This window comes from Miniopterus schreibersii, assembly GCF_964146895.1.
Source record: "Miniopterus schreibersii genome assembly, chromosome: 5".
Classification (NCBI taxonomy): Eukaryota; Metazoa; Chordata; class Mammalia; order Chiroptera; family Miniopteridae; genus Miniopterus; species Miniopterus schreibersii.
In genome coordinates this window covers 18,434,577-18,458,827 of record NC_138106.1, presented here as the reverse complement: position 1 = coordinate 18,458,827, position 24,251 = coordinate 18,434,577, and the positions used below count along the sequence as shown (strand labels likewise).

Below are 24,251 nucleotides of genomic sequence, written 5' to 3'. Positions count from 1 at the left end.
GCCATTAACCTTTGCTTATCCATATTAGTATGTATATCCATTTTCATTTCTCTTGGGTAAATACAGAAGAGTAGAACAGTAATTGTAAATAAAGCTGCTAAGAACATTTTCATACAATTTTTAAAAAATTTATCGTTATTGTTGAAAGTATTACAGATGCCCCCCTTTTCCTTCCATTGATCCCCTCCCATCCCACATCCTATTCTCTCTCAACAATAAAGATACTTTTTTTAAAAAATTAAAAAATATATATTAAAAAATATTTTTCTCTATTGGAAAATGACAGACTCCACCAATTACTGGTCCAGGGGAAATTCAGTAAAGTATCACACACGGTCTTTTTAGTCTTTTCAATAAAAATCTAACACCAAATGCAATGTGAGTTCTATCTCTACTGTCACTGACTTTAAGCAAGAAATTGCACCAATTTAAGCTTCAGTTTGATCCCTGTAAGTGAGGTGGTGGGATATAATGACATTTCAGGTGAAATACATCTTTAATCCTGGGATTTCAGGACTTTGATGTTTCCAATATATATGGAATACTGATATAAACATAAAATACTTTTGGGAGAAATTATTCTTGACTGCACCTTTCACTTTTCAGTGTTATAACCTCTTCTTTTGTCTGATTCAGAAGAATTTTGGTTCTCTCTAGTTCATTTTCTGCAAGGTTAATTCTCCTTTTTATGTCTTCTTCTTGACTTTCTTTTGCAGTCAGTTCTTCCTGTAAAGTTTTATATATTTGTTGACAAGCCATTAAAGAGTCTTCTTTCTCTTTAAGCAATCTAGTATGCCTAAAAAGGTCAAAAAATTCATCGACATGCATTAGATACTATATATTCATGTTTATCAAAGATATTGCAATTTTCATTTGAAATTATAGACTATAACTTTACCTTACAAAATTTAAGAATGCTAGGAAAATGGATAGCTCTGTGATATTAAATTTTTCCCAGGTAGGCAGAGGCAAAAATCAGTAAATAGCTTCAAGATATTATAAACTTGAATTTGGTAATATATATGCAAACAATACAATAAGAAAACCAAAGTACATTTTAAATGTTATTTAAAATATGGTTTCAAATTCAATTACTAAAAAAATATTAATTAAAAAATTTGCAATGTATACCTTGATTCAGAAATAATGGATTCAAACTTCAGTTTTCTAAGTTCTCTTTGACAGTCATCAGCTTCATTAGACTTATTCCTAAAATAATACAAAAGAGGTTCAAATATTTTATTTCAAAATAGTTAAAGTATAACTGTTTTCCTTTAAAAAAAAAAAAAAATCCTCACCAGAGGACATGCTTAGAGAGAGGGAGAGAAATAAAAATGGAAACATTGATGTGAGAGAGACACATCAATTGGTTGCCTCTGGGACACGTGACAAGGGCTGGGGATCCAACCCACAACCCAGATGCATGCTCTTGACTAGGAATCGAATCCCCGACCCTTTGGTGTGCAGGCCAATGCTCTAAACACCTAGCCACACTGAATAGGGCGACATTAATCTACTTTTATAAGGGCCAAGTAAGCTCCTATCAGATGTATCTTCATTTTAATAAAAAGTCTAAATTTTGGATAACATTTCTGAAGGAAGGAAGGAAGGAAGGAAGGAAGGAAGGAAGGAAGGAAGGAAGGAAGGAAGGAAGGAAGGAAGGAAGGAAGGAAGGAAGGAAGGAAGGAAGGAAGGAAGGAAGGAAGGAAGGAAGGGAGAGAGAGAGAGAGAGAGAGAGAGGTTGAGAGAGAGAGAGAGAGAGAGAGAGAGAGAGAGAGAAAAGAAGACAGAAAAGAAAAAAGAAAAGAAAAAAGAAAAGAAAAGAAGAGAAAAGAAGAGAAGAGAAGAGAAGAGAAGAGAAGAGAAGAGAAGAGAAGAGAAGAGAAGAGAAAAGAAAAGAAAAGAAAAGAAAAGAAAAGAAAAGGAAAGAAAAGAAAAGAAAAGAAAAGAAAAGAAAAGAAAAGAAAAGAAAAGAAAAGAAAAGAAAAGAAAAGAAAAGACAAGACTCCTAAGTGAAGGTATTGGAAAGTGACCCAAAGCAGGCAGATTCTGGAGGAAAGTTAACACTTGGAGTGAGGTGACAGCACAGTATCATGTTTTTATTTATTTGCTTAATGATTTTTACACTTGAGGGCAGGCTCCAGTCTGCATCATGTGGGGGAAACTAAAATTCTGATAAAAAAGCTGGTAGCAAACTCATGGTGGTTCTGGCATGAAGAACTAAAGGACAGTGTTTGGGGAAACCACAGCTGCTATAAAGTAAAGGGCAAACCCTGAATAGGAGAGAGCCAGAGAGAGGGAGTCACGAATGCTGCATATAAACTCCTCCCACATGTCTGGCTGAGCTCAGAACTACATGTGCACAGGGCAGATTCCAACCAGCCTAGTTAAAATACAAGAACTGAACTGGGAGGCCAACCAAATTAATTGTTTGCTAAAGCAACACCACCCCCACTATTATTTGGAAAAATAGAACAGAATCAAGTATCTCCGTATCATAATATTCACAATGTCCAGAATAAAAATTACTCAACATAGGAAGAAACAGAAAAGCATAACCTGTTCTCAAGAGAAAAGATAGTTAATAGGGACTGGCTCTGAAATGAATCAAATATTGAAATTAGTGGACAAAGATGGTTAAAGGGGCAATTATAATTCTGTTCACAGAATCTATTCTAATTAATGAAAAGATTTTAAAAAATCTTAGCAGAGAAATAGAAACTATTGAAAAGAAGTAAATGGAAATTCTAAAACTAAAATAAACATTTGTCTTGATCTTATATAATTTGGGTGTTGTAACAATACTCAAAAAGTTGCTATATGAAGAATGATTAATATTCCAAATTAAGTTTTTATAGACTCCTCAAGTGATTATCTGAATGTATAGTAAAACAGCTTACACTGTACAATGAAATGTTACTTAGATTATCAATGAGTTTGCCTTATTTGCAGAATGACTTTAGTTTCCCATAAATAATTTTAAAACATCATGCACATGAATAACATTCATTTATTTTTAAACCTTTTTATAGTAAAATATAAAATATTTTATGTAAAATATTAAATATATGAAATTACATCTAAAATACATAATATAATAATTATTATCAAAAGAACACTCTTATAACTACCATCCAGGTCAAAAAATAAAACTTTACCAGCTACCCTAGAAGCTTCAGATTCCTGGTCCCAACACAGCAAAGTCCCTTTACCCTAAAAAAAGCCATTCTCATGAATTTTATGGTTATCACTTTATTTTTCTTTGGAGTTTTATTATCCAAGTTTTATTCCTGAACACATATTTTAGTATTTTTTTGGGAAAAATGTCTTTATAAAATGTGTTACTTCCTTTATTATCTTATTTTTGTAAAATGGCTTTATTAAGGTATTGTACTGACATACAATGAACTGCATACAATTTGATAGGTTGGACTTAAGTATAAGCCCAATGAAACCATCACCAGAATCAAATAGCTCAGGAGCATACAATAGAACATAGATCTTGGTCTCTAATACCATTCCCCATTCAAAGGAAGGACTCCTCAGAGAAATGGCTCACTCCAAGGGTGGGAAAGTGCAGGTATATCTGACACCTCTTGTTATACCAAAAAGGAAGAAAGCGCTTATAAAAGATGATGGGATCATGTTCCCCGGCCCCCAAGCCAGCTTGAAGGGGTTCGAGGTAGCTAAGCCAAGAAAACCTGTGTATCAAATTAACTTAGTATTAAATTATAAACCACTGAAAAATAGGAACTCATGGGTCCATACCAATAATACATTTTTTTAAAATGGGAAGAAGGGAAGCTCTTGCTGACAGTAAAATGCTGAGGGACAATTCTACAGAAAAGATTGGACAAGGCAAAAGTCACAAATGGTTGCTATAGCTAGGTACAGGTTTTGATGAGAAGCAGAGTATTTGGAAATTATTTCCAGATAAAATATTAGGAAAGAAGGAACCAGGAAAAGATTAACATGCCATTAGTACCGTGGGCAAAAGGCCCTGCAGGCAAGTCACAAAGGAAAGAATACAAAGAGGGACATGCAGGGATACAATTTGTTATCAATTAAACAAGTAACTTTTGTTTTCTTTTTTCATTATAATACCCAGTACTGGCTATGAGAGATGGGTATTTACATATACTGTTAAGTTTGAAAATCAGTATAATCTTATTGGAGGTCAATGAGTCATTTTGCATTAAAAACCTTAAAAATATGCAAGTTTGGTTCTAGCAAAAATCCTAAGGAAATAATTGTGTGTGAGTAGAAAGATTTATCTATATAAATTTCAAAGCATTTTACTCATAAAAGTAAAAAATTTGGAAATTCTAAAAAACAAATAATTAGTAAATAAGTTATGGTTCATTCATAGACTAGAATACTATATAGCCATTTAACAATAATAAGTGTATCATGTAATGATATGGGAAAAGATTACTGAGTAAAGATCCTAAGATCATAGAGCACTACGTGAAAATATGTTTAAAAATTACATTATTTACAAAAATGAACTATAAGGGTATATCATAACATAACTACAACGTTCTTTTTTATATATTCCTGTATTTTCCAAGTGCTATATATTTGCTTTGAAATCAAACAAAAATGTTACTTTTGAAAATGCTTTGAGATTCAACAGCCCCACCACGACTTTCACTCTGTGTTCAGACTCTTGTACATACTTTTCCAAATCCAGAGGCAGGGACAGGAGAACTCCTGTTAGTGGTTATTAACTATGTGGACAATTGAAGTTAGCTGCCTTTTTTTTTTAAAGCCTGTCCCTAGAGAGCCTATCATCCCAAGAACTCCCCTCACCACAGTCAGCTCCCACCCCCACTCCAGTTAAGCCACTTTCTATGGTCTGCCCTTCGCTACTCAATTGTCATCTTCACCTTCATTCAGATGGGAGCAACTGGAAGGAATAGAAAGAATGCCTACATCTCTTTACACACTGCATTCCTTCCTTTACTCTCAGCAAACAGTGTTAATCCTTTCTCTTCAACTGCTTTGAATGAGCCTTCAGAAAGGCCCCTGGTGCTCCTGCCAATCAAAGCAAAAGAAATCAGATGAAATAATTGGATCTTTCCCCCTAATTTGAAAGGCAAGGGTAATACCACTCCACTCTTACATGAAACAGCCATTCTCAAACCGCCTCCTTCATATTTCTACTTTGTTGCCCAAAGGCATCTCAAATTTAACTGATCAAAAGCATTGTTTTTTATTTCCTTCACTCCCATATCCATTTCTCTGACAGATTCCCTCACTTCAATAAACGGCACCAACACATTAATGATACTGAAAGGTAACACCTTGTATATCTAATACAACCCTCAAAGCAGCCCGGATTCCCTTCTTAGAGTTGAGAAAACTGAGGCCAGAGACATAAGTAACATGCCCAAGGTGACCTGACTCCTAGCTAGTAGTGCTGGGACTTGAACCCCAGCAGTCTGGCCTGGAGTCTGGGCTCTCAGCCTCTATGCGGCACTGCCTTTCAGCTGTCTGCCCTGATGCTGGAAACCCCCAAACGCCGTCCTCTGTTCTCTCCTTTCCAGTCCTGTCCCCTTCCACAGCCTCTCCTCCATCCGTAAGTCCTGCTGGGCTGTCGTCCTGCATATATTCCTGTCTCCACACTACAGCCCTACCCCGCACCAGTCACGCTCTGCTCCCGCACTCCCGCTCCACCTGTTCTCCACGTCAGCCTGCCCACTGCTGAAGCAAGCCGGTGGGTTCCCTCTCGCCAGAACCCTCCCATAGTTTCCCTTGCCCTCAGGATAAATCCAAACTCCTCACTAGGCTCTGGACATCTCAGCGCCTTAATATGTTACAGCAGCTGTACTATTTACTGCAAACTTAGTGGCTTGAAACAACACAAGAGTATTATTTTTACGGTTCAGAGGTCAGAAGTCCTAAAATCAAGATGCCGCTAGGGCTGTGTTTTTTCTGGCGGTTCCAAGGGGAGGACCTGCTCCCTCCCTTCTCTAGCTTGTAGAGACCACCTGCGTTCCTTGGCTTATGGCTCCTCCCATCAGATTACATCACTCCAACCTCTGCTTCCATCCTCATATCAGCGTTTGTGACTTTGACCCTCTTGCTTTCCTCTTATAAGGACCTTTTTGTTCACATTGGGCCGACCCAAATAATCCAGGATAATCTCCCAGTTTCAAAATCCTTAATTTAAACCCGTGTGCAAAGTCCTCTTTGCCATGTAAGGTAACATACTCACATATCCAGCGGTTCGGACATTAGTGTGTCTTTGGAAGCCATTAGTGTGTCTACCACAACTGGCCTTCATGTTTCTTGAATTTGTAAAACTCACTCCAAGAATTTAGGGCCTGTGATCTCTCTGCTTCCAGATGTTTTAGTATTGCTAGCTCTTTTCTGTTACTCAGATCTTAACTCAAAGGCCATCTGCCCAGGGATGCCACTCTATCAAAAGTATACCACCCCTCCCCATCACTCACATTCTGTTATGCCTGTTTCACACTTTTTCAGCCCTTAACATTACCTGAAATCACCTAAACAGCTCTATTGGAGCTTGTCAATGTTGTTACTCCAGTGTCTCGTGCCTGTACACAACAGTCATGGCACATAATTGCCACTCAGTAAGCATCTTGTATTGAATGAATGAAGATACCAGGCTATTCAATTTAAGATCATGTGAAAAGCAGATCTACACTCTGACAGACACTGGAATGCCACCAGGCCACCTACTTGCAGGGAAAAAATTTTCATGAGTGACCAGAGAGGTGAGGGCAAAATCAGAGCATTGCATCTCAGAAGGCAATAATGAGAGAAAGCTCCAAGAACAGGTTGGTCAACTCTCTCAGATGTTGATGAGAGGTCAAGTAAGAGTTTAACAAATTAGTAATTTATGATGGTCATAAACTGATCGTTGCTCAAATTTAATAATTAAATGAGGAGGTGGTGGCTGCAAATAAAATTAAAGTGTAAGTAGATTAAAAGGGTCCCTAAATTAGAAAATATATTTTGTATAATCATTCCAGACATATTCATTAGTAATTGATAAATATAAATCATTTTAAGTGAATTCTGTGCTTTTTATTACATACATAAAAGTGAAGACTTTCACAATGTAAGCTATTTAAGCAATACATAAGTATATAGAGTCAAATAAAAGTCTCTATACGCCCCCACTTTCACTTGCAGAGGGAACTATTGTAATCCTACCAGTCACTTATTCAGTATATTTAAATCCGTGTGTGTGTGTGTGTACTCATATACATTTTTAACATGAATGGAATCATTTTTCTAAACAAAATTTTAATCTCTCAAATTCCTAATAGCTTATTTTTCATAACTGCCTATTCTTTTATGGTTACAATCCTGGAATACTTTGGAGGTTATCTTAATTTTTAAAATTTATCTAAACATCTTCTGTTTGCTATTTAACAATTTCCTTGGATGTTAAATTTTTCCTGTGTGAGTTCAGAGCCACTGTTTTTTTTGGGGGGGATGCTGGGAGGGAGGTTTTTCTCATAACCTTTGGTTGGATGTTCATCCTCAGCGTGTAGATTCTCTGTTTACTTGTCTGCTTTGCTGTTTATTTTTGCCCTAGGTTGTTTCTGAAGGTTGTGATGAAGGGACAGGGAATGGTGGGGGCACTGAAGGTTTGTCTTGGGATGTGGGGACCCCAGCCTTTCCCAGGGTTTAGTAGCTGCCAGGCTTCCCATCTCCAGTCCCCATACTCATTGCTGTATTCTGGGTGCAGAGGCCTCACCAATGCTGTTTCCCACAGGGCCTGTTGATCGGAGGGGCTTGGTGAGGGGCCATTGGCTTCAATGTTCCAAAAATAGTTCCCCAGAGTGGGCTTTGTTGGACCACCTGCATCTGAATCAAGTGGGGAGTGCATAAAAAATGCAGATTGCTCAGAGCCACCCCAGATCCAAATGTAAAATCAGACTATGCGTGGGAATGGAGCCCAGAAACTGATCCTGGGGTTGAGTCTGTGGGGAAGGTCATACAGTAATATATAGATTCAAAAAGCCCCCCAGAATCCTTCCCCAGACTGGAGTTAGAACCACTGTTCTGACGACTTGCCAGATCCTACTCCCTTCTTTTTTGTGTTAACTGATTCCAAGTGATGTCCTGCGTGTTGTATGCCCTCCACACAACTGGGTTTCCTCTCTTTTATTCCTCCACAGAGTTGACCTTTTTGTAATCCTTTCTATGTATTCTTTCAGGAATTCCTAAAAATTTCTCACCATCTATAGCAGCCTTTCTTGTTAGTCTTATTATGTTGGCCCTGAAGTACACTTCTAAGCTAAATATATACATATATATTTTTAAAGGTAATAAAGTTGCATTTTATAGCATCCAGATTTTTTGTTACTTCCGGGAGGTCTTCCCCAAATTAATCTAGATATTATGACACTCATAAATAAAATTTATAGAAAATCTCATCACCACCTATTCAGAGCATTATTAACACTTCACTTCTGCAAACACTACTGTTTACCTACTGAATATGCACTAGAGCTTCCTTCCAGTGGGCAGAGCCCCATTATAATCTGCTCTCAGGATAAATCCTGCTTGGTCTAAACCAACTGTGGCTGTCTCCTCCCCCTTGCCAGTGAGTCCTTTAGAAGAGGGTGTGAAAAAGAGTCCTAGCCAACAAGATGTAAAGAGAGCGCTGTTTGGTGGCTGCTAGGAAATTTTTTTTCTCACCTTTAAGGAGACACCAGAAAAACAGGCCCTTCCTGCCTCTGGGGTGGTTACATTTGGATGTGGTACCTGGAACTGCAGGTACTTACTTCATGGTCACAAGGGACCTAGCCTTGGGGTGAAGCCAGTGCTGAGGGCGCAGGATGAAGACAGAAGGAACATCAAGATCCATGGAGATACTGCTGAGCTGCTGGACTGACTAAACTTGAAACTACTCCACCTCTGTTACTTGAAGCCCAAAGCATCCTAACTGGTAAAATATGTTAACAAGTTCTTATAGACCTTGGAAATATTTTCTTCTATACCTTAGGAAAGAAGGAACCTCAAGTTCATCCATTTAAAAACTGCCTCTCCCCCTTAAGTAAAAATTCACAAAGCTTATATCAAAACATTTAAAAATCTTTAAAAAACAAAAGAGCACCTTACATTGGATATGTGAAACCCATTCCCACCCCATCCCTCACAAACAATGAGGGTAAAAAACCTGACTTTATAGCACCTTCCAATTTCTAGAAGTTCAGAAGGTTTGGATACACAGAGTAAACATCCAATTCATTAACAAATTGTATATCAAAGTTTATGAGTGAATTACTTTGACTTCCAACTTAATTTATCATAAAACAATGGCCAAGTTACAAATTTGGTTTTCGCCTACAAATAAAATAGTACTTGTATATTACTGAGGACCCCCTGGGCTCTGAGAGCCCTGAGCAGTCCTAGGCTCTGATCCTAAACACCCACCCTACGGCTTCCTCCCTTAGTAAAGGAAGGTAGACAGCTCAGAGATGGAAATGCTGGAACAGCCAGCATGGAGAAGGGGCTCCAGCAGTTGGGGCCATTTAAATGGCTCTATCTTTGATAAGTCACATTTTCTAAAAGTGGATACTGTGCCTATTTTCTAATTTTAAGAAGTTCTTAAACAGACAGGAAGCACCCGCTTTATAAACGGAAACAAGAGCCTCTGCCATTTGTGCAACTGTAGAGTGATTTCCTCCAGGTAATTCATCTGATGGACGTTAGTGAGGCGGTAGATTTCTCCCTCCAACTTGAATCTCCTCTCTTTCTTACTGTTTCTGAGCACTCATATTATAACTTATGTTAGAAATACAATTAACAAAAAAACACCACCACAGCTTGTGTTCATACTAGACGGGCGGGCGCCTGGCCTGCAGAGAGGCTCCTGCGCGCACTTGCTCGGTAGCAGCCAGGTCGCATCCCAGCCGATGACTGTTCCTTTCCCTCGGCAGCTGATTTCTGGCCTAGCTTCTCTCCTAACTCGCCAGGACTCCGCTCGATCTACTGAGTTTCGGTGTGTTCACAAACCCCATTTTAGCTGGTAGGTGCCAGCCCTACCTCTCTGCTCCTGGGCTGTTTCCTTGTCACTTCTTGAGCTCCAAGAGGCCAGTCACGCAGGGGCTCTGGCCTGACGAGCGTCGCCTCCACTTGCGGCATCCACATGGCCAAAGCCCTCCCAGAGGTTACCAGGGGGTGGGAGCGATGATTTTTTTTTCTGGCCATCACTATCTTGCTCCTCTTTTTTGTGTTTCTTCCTACCCAGAAAATTACTTCCTGAACCTAGTGAGCCACTCATTCCCTCACCCTCAGCAACCATACGCAGAAACTGAACTATGTACTTACTGTCCTATTAACCACAATATTAGAAAGTACGAATATTTGGTTTTTCTTGTTTTACAAAACCAAATTATTTTGCTATAAATAATCCAAGTACACATTAATTTGATAGGGCACTTTTGGAATTTGTTCCTCCTTGTGCTATGAAAAATCTTATTAATGGGGATTACATTGAGTGTGTACATTGCTTCGGGTGACAGGGACATTTAAACTATGTTGATTCTCCCAATCCATGAACACCGAGTATCTTTCCATCCACTGTGTCTTTTTCAGTGTCTCTTAACAATGCCTTGTAACTTCCAGTAAATGGGTCCTTCACATCCTTTGTTAACTTTATTCCCAGGTATCTTGTCCTTTTGGTTGCAATTGCAAAAGGAGCTGTGGGTTTTTTTTCTCATTTCTTTTTCTGAAATTTCATTGTTACTCTACAGGAAAGCAGTGGATTTTTCTACACTAATTTTGTATCCTACAACTTTACTGTATTTGTTTATTGTTTCTAATAGGTTTTGGTGGAGTCTTTCGGGTTTTCTATATAAAGAATCATGTCATCTGCAAAAAGGGACATTTACTTCTTCCTTCCCAGTTGAGGCCTTTCATTTCTTTCTCTTGCCCGATGGCCAAGGCTGCCCTGAGTAAGTGCTGAGAGTGGGCGCCCTTCTCTTGCTCCTGATCTTAGAGGAAAAGCTTTCAGTTTTTCACTACCAAGTATATTAGCTGTGGGTTTGTCTTATATGGCCTTATTATGTTGAGGTACTTTCCTTCTATACTCATTTTATTGAGTGTTTTAACACTGTTATTAGAAGTAATTCATGGTCAATACAACATTTGGTTGCTAAGCATTCTAAATATTTATATTTCTTATAAGGTTCACCCTTCTAAAATATAGGAACTAAAAACCAGAGTTACCATATTATCTACCACAAAGTAAAAAAATTTACTTACTCTAAAAGATTATATAAATTCTATTTTAGCGTTATAACTATAGATATGCTATATTTATACTGCAATGTATTTTTCTGAAATCTCTGAAATTCATTTCTTTAAAGATTTTTTTACATTTATTGATTTGGGTGACATTGGTTAACAAAGTTATATAGGTTTCAGGTCTACAGTTCTATAACACATCATAGTATATTGCATTGTGTGTCCGCCACCCCAGTCTGGTCTCCGCCCATCACCATTTACCCCTCCTTTGCCCTCTCAACCTCCCCCACCCTCTTCCCTCTGGCAATCACCACGCTGTTGTCTGTGTCTGTGAGTTTGTTTTTGTTTTTGCTTAATCCCATCACCTTTTTCACCAAGCCCTCCAACCCCCTCCCCTCTAACAGTTGCTAGTTTATTCTCTTTATCTGAGTCTATTTCTATTTTGTTTGTTAGTTTACATTGTTCATTAGATTCCACATATGAGTGAAATCATATGGTACTTGTTGTCTTTCTCTGGTTTATTTCACTTAGCATAAGACTCTCCAGGTCCATTCATGCTGTTGCAAAGGGTAAGATTGTCTTCTTTTTTATGGCAGAGTAGTATTCCATTGTATAAATGTACCACAGCCTTTTTATCCACTTGTCTACTGACGGGCACTTGGGCTGCTTCCAAATCTTGGCTATTGTAAATAATGCTGTAGTGAACATATTCCTTCATTTTTTAAAAGAAATAGTTCTCTGGATATTTTGCAAGGGCATTTTCTTATCATTTGTCTGTAAGTATTTTATTTATTACTTATATAAAACATAAGTATTCCAACACTGCAAGAATTTTCAATTATCTTTTTGAACCTAAAACTGATAATTTTAAGAAACAACTTTAATGTTGTTTCTTCTGGGCAGATACCATAAAGACAACGATAAGAGAAAAAGTTCAGAGACTATTTCACATTAAGTTACTAATTTGAACAACTAGGGAAAGCTTTAATACACGGATAGCTAAATTTCTTACTGAGGGAAAGAAACATTTCATGTATTTAAAAATGTTTTACAGGTCCTTCAATATACAATCTAGGGCAGAAAAGTAGCCAAGAAAAGCAGCAGGAGACCATACCCACACAGCTGAAGCACTGCCAGAGGAGCCACAGGGAACACCGGGGATCTTTCTAAACTCTTACAGGTGGTTTAAAGTTCACCATCTTACATGAGCTTTTCTTTACAGTTGTCCAGCTCAGTCAGTGCCTTCTGAAGTTTTAGCCCAAGTGCCTCTACTTGACATTGTAAATCTGAAATGACACAATGTATTCATCTGATTAGGAAATTTTAAGTGTCCAGATAGTGTCATAGAGTAAACCACATTCTTTTGGAGTTGCCGCTCAACTCCCCAAGAATAATGCAACTGTTCATTCCTCTTCGCCTGGAGGACCGACCGCACACAGCTTGTCCCCTACTCTGAAACCCCATGGGTTTTGACATCCAGCTTATTGGCCTCTTTTTGCCCCAACATCATGCTTATTTTAAAACAGCTAATAGGCTAAGTTTTACTAATGTTTTCAAAGGAAATTAATGTAGCCAACACACATATGAATTTCTGATCATGTGGCTTACTTGTGAAACACCTGACTGCCTAAGCTAGCTCTTGAGGCCTGGATCTGCAAAGTTTTGCTGAGAACTGAAACACACAAACCATGTGCAAGGCTCCAGGTAAAGAATTTGTTAACTCTCAGCAGCATCTAATAGGCGTTTTAATGACTTCCAAAGGCAAGAAAATGCAAGCAAGAAATTGGCTTCTAAAGCGTCTTGAACTGTGGAATTCAAACAGTGTTTAAGGAAGTTTATTCCAACAGCCATGTCTAATATGTGTGGATGCAGAACTGAAACTAAAGCAGAAAGAACAAATGCTTCAATGATCTGAGTCCAGCCATCGGCCTGTGTGTGGAAACTGTGATCTGGATCCCAGCCTCAGTGACAACCCCAGTTAGCGCTCCTTTTGGGAATAAAGTGAAAAACAAACTTAAACAGACAAACTGGTTTCTGTGAAAAAAATATTTAAAATGCTGGAGTGATAATGTTTCTATGTAACTTCTTCTCAGGTGTTTTAATAACATATCTTAAAAAATGAACTTTAAAATCATTTTTTAGTATAACCTCGATTTGGAAACAAGGCAATCTCATGCATGTTGCACAATGTGTTTCCTCGTTATTAAGTTCATGGGCCTGCAGAAGGGTTCTATTTGCATGGGCACAGCTGAAAGATTGGGGCCCACCCTCTGAAGAGGACACAGGGAAGGAGGCTGGTGCTTGTTGGTGGTGCACCATGTCCGGGCACAGTGCAGAGTGCTTCCCCTACACCACTGCACTCACAGTCAAAACTCTGAGGATCAGAGAAATTAGCTAACTTATCAAAGGTCACATAGCTGGTTAGAAGTGATCTTGTGACGCAAACTTGGGTTGGCCTCATTCCACAGGCCTTATTTTTCCAACTCTCTTACGTTGATTCAAAATATCAAAGCTAGAAGGGGACACGATATTTGTCCTTGAAAGTGTGGGAAGAGTGGGTATAGATTTGCTTAGCACATTCCAAAATCTTTAAAGAGGTATATTTAAGACGAAAAATACTACTTTATGTAAAATATGCAATAAATCAGTGAAATTTCTAACTCCAAGAGGTGGTTTATATTTTAATTTTTGAAAGTTTAAAAATGAACATATTATACTTAATGGAAGATATTAAGACAAAATGGTGTCATTAGGACCAAGTTTATGAGACTAGAATCAGAGACAACAATTATGACTTCCTGATAAATGTCCCTTGGTGCTTCTGTCAGGATATAATCTTAAACTAGATGAAGCATGGGTCTGAGCCCATGAGACAAATTTTAAGTTATTACTTCTAAATGCAGCTATGGTTAAGAGGGAGAATTGATTATCTTAAAAGTTCCAAAGAATTGATACTCGATATGTGAATTTTATGCAATTCTCTATTACCTCATAATTAGAATAGCAGACAGTAACACTGGCAGCTAATTCAGAACCATTTTTTATGGCACTGGAATAATCCTTGGGCTCACATTTGAATATACTTGTGCATCACAGTTCCAGAATTTACCAGGTTTAATGGAAAAGAAACTACACAATCATGTCCAACTCAAGGAAGGAAAAGCTATTATACTCTCCAGTATTAATCTCTCTCCATACCCACCGAAAATCTCCCTGTCTCCCTATTTCAAGATAAGCATAGACAGCTTAGTGTTTAATCCACAACACCCAATGAGTAGAGAAGCCACTTCCTTCAGGCTATTCACTACGTTTTAATAGAATCTCTGAGTAAAAATAAGGAAAGCAAATAAACGTTTTACTTCAAAACACAGAAACCTCTGAAGACTGTCATATGAAGTAAATAGAAACAGGAAATACAAGTAAAGTCAACAAATAAATCATTTTATATGAGCAGAGAAGATATCACAGAGAATTGAAAAATTATTCATAATGAATAATCCATAATGTAAACAGCCTACCAGTGTATAATTAGGGGTTGATGAATATATTTTCACAGCTGTTTTCTTTTTTTTTACTTTTGGTCATATTTTCTCTAATAAAGGAGGGCTAAGAACTGTTTTTAAAACACACAGGCCATATGTTTACTGTTCTGAAAGAGGCGTTAAGCATCCTATTGGTTTATAATTGGTTCTGGTAGACTGGTAGGGTTCCTTTTGTTTTTGGAAGCGGAGTGCCCAGTTCCTGTCCTTTATAAATAAAGGAACACAGTTAGGATAAGCAGCCGAGAGATTAAGCCACCTGCACTAGACAGCTCCTTCAGTTCCTGAGGCAAGGAGTTCCTAAGTAAGTGTATTGTTCTATGCAGTCCTCCTCTATAGTTAAATAAATTCAACTTCAATTTTCTGTCATTCAGCATGACATTGGATTATGAGGCAAAAGGCCCTGAATGCCTACAAGAAGAAAGGAAGCATTGGCTTTAAACACCATGCAGATGTAAGGCGGAACCCATGGAAACAATCCAAAATTTACAACATCAAACTCTACTGTGATGGGACTGCGCTCTTTGCAGATATTAAATAAGCAAATGATTTTCAATGAACAAGACAAAAAGAGCTCTTAGCCTCTCTTCATACAAAGCCAGCTGCTTGCTGGATAGCATTACGGAGGCATCAGATTTGGGGTAATTAGTCACTTAAGAGAATCCTGTTATTCTGAAAGGTTTCTAGAACCTACAAATACAAAAGGTATTCAGAGTTATTTTATAGGAAAATATAAAACATTGCAGTCATTTGGAGGGTATATTAAGTTAGTATAACGTTTAAAAAACAACAACAAAGAAAATCTTTACAGTGGGGAGATTTTTCAAGCTTAAAACTTCCTGGACATTAAAAATAAAAAATCTGGGTCAAAGTGCTATATGGAAGGAAATGATTTCGGGTTCAAGCAGCAGAATAGAAAGACAAGCAGGCAGAAGGGCTGGCACCCAGAGATCCAGATCCAGGGGAATTTTCTCCAATGAGCAATTGAAGGCTCCACAATAATATACACATTAAATGGTGGAAATAATTGAAGAAAAGGAAAAACAAAAGCTCCCTACTCTTTTAATACACTCCTAAGACGGTAACAGAGCTGTGGTGCATGAACTTTAATAAGCCAGAATGCCTTACGTCAAATTCTGGCTCTGCTTCCTACCGGCCATGAGAATTCAGGCACTTGAGTTTCCTACCTATAAAATGGTTATCATGGCAAAGGACTGTTCTGAGAATGAAGTGACTCAATACATGAGAGGAGGAGAAGAGCATCGGGCACCTAAGGAGAACCGGCCACTGCTAGCTATTATCACTGGTGGTGGTAGAAACACCCTCCCGGCTTCTGCTCTGAATCGCATCAGTTGTCCCCTTGAGGAACCCGCTGGGGCCAGGGTCACCAGTGGTTATCTTTGTATGGGGAAGAGGGAAAATGAAGGTTTTAACTGTGCATTTTCCTTTAACAATCTACAGAGTAGTTATGGCAAAATGTTAAAACTAGTTAAATATGGATGATGTCACACATTTGTTAAAGTATTCTTTGTATTTTGTGTTTGACATACCTTACAAATACTTTGTTTAGAGTGGGGTTTTGCTTGTACATGTCAAGGATGACAGCATGTTCTGCACTGAGTCTAATCAACTCAGTTCTGCGTGTTCAAGGTACAAAAGAAAACAAGGGACAGAGCTTGGTGGGGATGGATGAGCTCGAGACTGTAACGAACGACAGCACCTTCGATTCTGTGACGGGGGCATAGAAATTCAATTGTAGCTAGAGGGGGATATAGTAACAAAGAGGGATGTTGATTCTGTTTTTGTTTTAAAATATTGGGACATGTTTGCATTTGGGAATAATCCATTCTAGAGGGCACTCACATTTATAAATTTAATGTATCCCTTCTAACCTGCTTGTGTGTGAATAAATAGCACTTTTTATAGGTGTTCAAAAAACTGCACAAATAAATCTCATTTTAATTCTTAATTTTTTTTCACTACACATGTTTTTTGAGACCCATCTATGTAGCTATGTAATAGATATGATTCATTCCTTTCTGACTGCTATGGAACATTTAATTGTGTGCATATACCACATTTTACTGATCTATCTACACCTACAGTGACAAACCTAGGTTGCTTGCAACTTTGTGTCACTACAAGTGATCCTGCAATAAAAACTTTTTATTCATTTTCTTGTGTACTTATAGTGGAGTTTTTCTTCAGGATGACCTCAGAATGAACTCATGAGGTCATAAGCATACACATAATTAAGTAATGTTAAATGGTTCCAGGATGGGGGGACCTGCTATCTTCCCACATCACCGAATGAAGGTTCCTGCTTTCCTAACACTTACTAGAAAGAGCTATTTAAAAAAATATTTTTTTCACCAATCCGTAGGGTACAAAGTAGGGTCTCATTGTTGGCTTAATTTGCAGTTTTTCTAATTACTATTGAAGTTGATCATCTCATTTTATACTTCTTAGTCATTCACGTTTCCCTTTTTTATGATCTATCTTTTCCAGTTTCTTTTCTACCTACTCCCATTGAGCTTTCTTCTTCACTCATCCACAGAAATTACTCTTTTCAAGGTTATGAATGACCTTTCTCTATCGGCAATTCCAAAATTTAATTTGACACATAGTACACTTCCTGTTTGAAACGCTCCTCCTGTTTCCATTACGCTGTACTCTCTTGTTCCCTCCTCTCTCCTTGGCTACTGCTTCTCAGTCTGCATGGATCATTCTTATTCTTAGATATATCCTAAACATTGGGAAGCATCAACAGTTCAGTCTAACGTTAGCGCCTTTCCTACTTGCATTTTCTCCCTAGCTGATATCTAGTCTCATGGCTTTGAATAGCATTTATATATAGCTGTTGGCCATCAGCATCATCATAGCTAATAAATGTTGGGTACTACGTGCCAGATGCTATATTCTAAGTGTATTATACTCATTTAATTTTCACAATGTAAACTAACTGAATGTAAATTCCACGAGAGCAGGAACTTTGTTATATTCATCGTGTTTGAGACATGGAAGGTGCTACAAAAATAATTGTTGAAAGGATGAATGCAATTTTGTAGCTGTCAGAAATAAAAATCCCAGCAAATAAATGTTTAAAATTATGGTTAAGCATTTAACCTAAGATTAAAATGCATGCAACAGAAAGAGTTGTGCAGTTTTCATTGATATCTAATATGTATCTTGGCATTACACTTCAACTATCTTATAAATATGTTACTTTATTTCAATAGACACTTATTGAGTGCCTGCCTACTCTGCTCTAGGTACGGTCCATGCTAATTAGATTCAGTGTATAAATATCTATAAGATATATTCCTTTGTTCACAGAGAAATTATAATCAAGTGCCTCATTTTGCCTTCATCAATGATAAATTATGTTTTAGATAAATCAATAACTACTTTAAACTTCAACCTGTTTCATTTTTCCACCATTTAAGTGATTTTATTTAGTTGGATGGTTGGTTAGTTAATTATGTGGCTGAAATGGTAGAATTTCTGATCAGATATAACTGATGTGAATGAACAGAATAGGCTGCATTTAGATTACATTTATATGTATGTATTATTGTACCACAATTTGACGAGTTTAGCCCTTTACAAAAGTAATATTTTTAAAATGAGCATTAACAGAGGAAACCTTTGCAGATGTAAGAATATATACCAATAACAGAAGAAAGTTCTTTAATGAGTATTCAACTATATCAATTGCAAATTAACATATTGTAACTCTAGCCAACATTTTACAAAGCTCAGATGGTGATACAGCCACTTGGAAAATTCATTTCATTTTAGGGTTTATATTTCAGAGGTGCAATTCACATCTATTTTGAAACAAGTATACTTGAAGTACATTAACATTTTCCACATAATGCCAGAAGGGATTGAAATATCATTTGGCGATTTTCATAAATCAGATGCTAGAACAGGTGTGAATGTATGTGCAGCTACAAAGTTGCAATTCAGTCCAGATGCAGTTATATGAAAACCAGAAAATTATATAGCTGGGTGTGTGTGAAGAGAAGAGAGTGGGGAAGTGAACTGAATCAAGTTAAGGAGATAATCAGGTATTTAAAATTTGGAAATAAATTATATTCTAATATTAAGGATCAAGAATTTACTTCATATGCAAAAAATGCTTCTAAACCTCCATTGTGTTTTTTGATTCTGAACATTAAACCAATCCACTATAACACGAAGATAACTGTAATTTACAGGGGTTTATGAAACATTGCAAATTATGGATGAATACGATAGGAGGAGTCTTACATTCTTTTTTTTTTTTTTTTACCCCTGGTTAAGTCATTTAACCACTCTTCTCAACTGACAAAATGAAGATAACACCTTTTCTATCTCATAGGAAAAATCTTCATGGATTTAGAAATTTCTGAATACTTTAGAATAGTACTTTGTTTTCTGAAAAATTTGTACAAATAAATTAATCCACACAATCACATATATTTCATAATAGATTTCATGATAGTGAAAATGGGGATAGAGACTATAAAACTATTCTCATATATATCATATATATGTATATGTGTATGTATGTATATATATATATACACACACACACATATACAATAACATTTTTCAAGACTGAAAAATACTAGTAATGGATATGGGAAGCCTAGAGTTAATGAAGTAGGAAGGGACAGCGACTTACAATGAACAGAATATTAGCTGAAAACATTTATGGAATAAAAAGAAAAAGACGTAGGATTAATAATAAAGTAAATAAAGAGATGGAGGATAGAGAAATTTAGCTCTAAAAATATTTAAGACATTTCAAACAGTCACATAACCATGTAAACATCAACTTTCATTAATGAATTGGTGTGTTTTACAATCAGAATGCTTGCAGAGACCCCTGTATGCAGGACTAGTTCTATGCAAAACTGAAGGGGGTGGAGAACATCTTCTGCCACACAGAGTACCGATTCTTCACACTACACCCTTTCTCCTTTTGCCTGGATGGCAATGAAATAAGCAAAGGGCAAGAATGTCTTCAAAAGAGAGCTTTCATGCTACAAAACTCCTTTGTGCTACTTGCATTAAAAAAAAATCCTACCACACAACTCCGTAGTTTAAAAGTAATGAGCACACCCTCGCCAGGTGTGGCTCAGCGGTTGAGCGTCGACCTGGGATCCAGGCGATCAGGGTTCGATTCCTGGTCAGGGCACATGCCTGGGTTGCGGGCTCGATCAATGACTCTCTCATCATTGATGTTTCTATCTCTCTCTCCCTCTCCTTTCCTCTCTCTGAAATCAATAAAGATATATATAAATTTTTTAAAAAGTAATGAGCACAAAACAAAAACATTTTATAATTTTAAGACTAAAAAGATCTGAAAGCAACACACAGACATGGGAAAAGATTTAGCTTTAAGAATGTTTATCACAACATCATTTTAACAGAAAAAAGTGAAAGTAACTGTCCAAAAATTGGGTATGATTAAATAAAATAGGATTCATCCAAAATCAGAATACTAGGAATATTTTTGACATGGACAGGTTTCATAATAGAGGAAATGGGGATGGGGTTAGAGATAATAAAACTATTATTCCATTTGAATAAAAATACATATTCAAGTCCTGTCCAGTGTGGCTCAGTTGGTTAGAGTGTTGTCCCATAAACCAAAAGGTTGCCGGTTTAATTCCCAGTCAGGGCACATACCTAGGCTGCAGGTTCAGTCCCCAGTAGGGGCTTGTATAGGAGGCAACTGAGCGATGTTTCTCTCTTGCATTGATCTCTCTCTCTGTCTCTCTCTCTCTCTCTCTCAAATCAATGGAAAATATATCCTCAGGTGAAGATTTAAATATGTGTGTGTGTGTGTGCGCATGTATATATATACACACACACATACATATATATTGAAAGTCTTGGAGGATACACATCAAATATTTATAACTATGTGAATGTTGTAATTTCCTAGTCAATAGTAAACATGGCTTATTTTGCTAACAGGAAACAAAAGAATCGTAATAAAGTAGCCTAACACTGAACCATGTAACACACCCATACCCATCTTATAACCAATTTCATAACCTATTGATGGCTCGAGAAACCCATCACAGGGGGGTCTTCTGTCCTTAGGACCTCTTCTGCCTTCCCCTTATGGAAATGTATTTACTACCAGTACTGGAAGTGACCTAGCACAGTAGCTAACTTTGAGGTATAGATTAATGATAATGATATATGTGCTGATGCTCACAGGCAGTGGAGTTCAGACGTTAAGAGCCCAAGTTTTGGCAGCACAGTTCTGGACTGGGTTCCACTTCTGCAGATTAGTTGCTGTATGGCCTTGGGCAAATGACTTAATTTCTCTAAACCTCAGTGATCTCATTAGTAAGCTGAGATAATAACAGAGCTTAATGTAGGGAGGCAGGAGAGTGGTAATGAGTTGAGTACACTGGCTGTACTGTGCCTGGCACATGGTTGGCTCTTCATGAATGTTAGCTGCTTGTTAGACTGTGGTAGGACAGTTATCTGAACTCATAAGAGTTTTCTTAATGATGTAAGGACAGTATTAGTGGTTAGCTAGTGGGAAAGAGATGCTGAGAAGAGTTGGGAAACATTGAACATGAGGTGGGGTGGGAGTTTAAGTGGGGGGATGGATCATTCATTTCTAATTTAGACAATGTTGCTATTATTCATATTATTGGCTCATAAATGTGGATGACCTTAAGTGTCTATGAGCAGCAGGTGCACTGCATGCCTGGGTGAGTCCACATGTGAAAGAGTGACTGGCAGAGAGTGTAGGCAGGAGTGTGCCATGTGGGTGTTAGGAATGGGACAGATGTAAGCTCCCTCCCCTCACTGCTTAGCTGGAGCTGCACCTGAGGATGCAACTGCTTAGTGTAGAAGCCATGGCTGACATAGGAGATGTGTTCTTGCTCAAGACTAGACTTCGTCATATGATAGGTGCCTAACTGATAGTGCTGAATGAACAAAACTGGTGATTGGTGACTGAATGGGCAGAAGAAAACTGATGTTAAGGGGGCACGAAAGTGGAATGTGGTTTTATTAGGCCACATGTACAGAATGGGAGAAAGAATGAAAGGGCAAATATGTCCACAGGATTTTTAAAGAAAAAGAAAAGAAAAGGTGAAGTCTAAAACTTACCCCAAGGTCCAGAAGGGGATGGTGCAGTCAAAGAAAAGGCAGAGAAGGTGGCAAGGCTTTGATCTAGCCTTGAAAGGGGGAACCGTGCTGGAGGGGAAGGAGAGGAGAAGGCTGGAGTGCACAGGTGAGAAATGCTGAGAAAGAGCCCGGAGCACAGCTATCCCAAAGGCGGGAGAGGAGTCTCTGAGGGGAGGCATCCATCCCAAGCTGTGCACGCCAAAGATCACTGTAGAAAATTCCTCTGAGATTCAAGCATTCGTAAAATGGAGATAATGTGTAAAACAGAAGTAACTTTACATGAACTTCAAGCTGGGAGCAAATGAAAAAGGAAACAAAGATAATCTTATAAGACTTCACTGATCAAAGACCAAGTAGCTGCTACCTGAGACCCCTTTATTAGATTCCATATTCCAGTGGTGACCTGGTCCTATAAAAGAACTCTGGGTTCCAGTTAGCACTACCTGTTTTGCAACTTGTCTACTGACCCTAGGAAAACTGTGTATTTTTTGTGTTCCCTTGCTTTTGGGTACAGAAGCAGCCTGCAGTGTCCCCATATCAAGCTGGTCTCTTTCAGGGGCTGCTGATTTAGTATAATTAAGGATCAGTACAAGCCTCCTTGGTTTCCTGTTTGTAAAATCAGACCTTCTCCCCTTTTACAGGAAGCTAACGTTACATTACTCCTACTGGAGTCCAAGGGTTCACAGGAATCATAAAAACTGGTCAATTCACCGCAGTGAGCTCCCTCTGAAAATCACACCTTCCAGGAAAGGTCACAGTGGAATTCTGTTCATAGATGCCTTTATCCACCATACAATAGATGACTCAAATTAACCGTAGCCACTTCTTTTTCAATAACCTGTTCTAAGAGCAGGCTGACTGACTGTTACAGATAACCATGGCTAACTCAAAGATACATTAGTGGAAACAAACAGCCCTCCGAGCAAACAGGAATTAAATTTTATAGTTTTCCTTTGTTATTACAGGAACATTTAAGAAAATTCTAATACTTTGATCCTAAATATAAGAATTTGGTTTGCTATTACACCAGGAAAACCCACTTTAAATGCAGTATAATATTTGTATAGTTCTTTAGGGGTTCCTACATTTTATCTTGTTAATTCTCCTATTGCTCTAAGGTAAATATTTCCATTTACCAATGAAGTAACTGAGTCAAAGATATTAATAACTGCCCAAAGGGCATGTAAAAGGCATAAACAGGGCCAGAAAGCAGAAGTGTTTGACTCCTTGATCAGTATTTTTTTTCTACTGAACACTACTCATTTTGATTTTTTTCACTTTGATAAAGAAGCCACTAATTAAGGAATGTAGTACATTATGCTAAGTCAAAGAAGCCAGCCATGGAAGATCACATACTGTATGGTTCTATTATATGAAATATCCAGAATAGGCAAATCTATAGACAGAAAAGAAATTAATGAGGGGGTGGCGGGGAATTGCAGAAAGGTAAGCAGAGTGAGTGTTAATGACCTTAAGTTTTGTTCTTAGGTGACAGAAATGCTCTGAAATTATATTGTGGTGATGGTTATATAACTATAAATATATTAAAATTATTGAATTGTATGTACACTTAAAATGGGTGAATTTTATGCTATTTAAATTATTTCTCATTAAGGCTATTATTTAAAATATAATAAAGATGTTAAAATATTATAGGTATATTAAAATATTCGTGTACTACTTATTATACCAAAGAGCATACTGAAAAATCAGCAACACTGAAATTTTTTTCACTTGGAATAAATTTGAAAGTTGGTCAAATAAAATTTTGGAGAGATATTAATGCTGAAGTAATTTATCTAAATTCTGTCTTCCCATATTTGTGACCACTGACAAAAGTAAAGGACACTTTATTCTATGAGGTGGAAGAAAATCATTTAAGTGGACTGATTTGTGGGTCACAATGACCTCTGAGAGGAATATTGTCAATTGAGATAAATTGTGCAGTTTGGAGGTTATATTAGTGTGAGCTAAACATAAAATTACAAAACTTATGTAAATAAATCTTCAAAAGGGAACCAAGAATTTGGTCTTTAAAATTTTATTTTATATGTTTATTTTCCTATGAAAAAAGATTAAATTTTGGCATTAAGAATTAGACTGCTATTGACAGCTTATTATTTACTCTTAAAGCAGTATCAAACTATATGCATCACAGTTATCACTTGTATTTAAATTTTTGAGTGTCTAATTTTAAAGAATTAATAAAGGGAAAATGTGGGGAAAACAAAGTTAAAAGTTTTTTAATGTAGAAAAGTAATGATCATAAAGATTATATACCTGAATCAAAGTTGAAATTGTTCAATGTTGATTTAAAAGAAAAATGTA

At 37.3% G+C, this 24,251-nt stretch overlaps 1 protein-coding gene across 1 annotated transcript in view; it reads right to left on the bottom strand.

Annotated features, from left to right (window-relative positions):
• Nucleotides 1-24,251, bottom strand: part of LEKR1 (leucine, glutamate and lysine rich 1) — a gene marked incomplete at its 3' end in the record, with an annotated part of 107,301 nt that overhangs the window by 31,930 nt on the left and 51,120 nt on the right. Inside the window, exons 7-9 of the mRNA XM_081138832.1 lie at nt 12,440-12,521; nt 1,132-1,209; nt 593-796 (exon numbers count right to left, since the gene is read on the bottom strand). Of these exons, the coding sequence (XP_080994958.1) occupies nt 593-796; nt 1,132-1,209; nt 12,440-12,521 (364 nt within the window). The remainder of the gene's footprint in view (nt 1-592; nt 797-1,131; nt 1,210-12,439; nt 12,522-24,251) is intronic.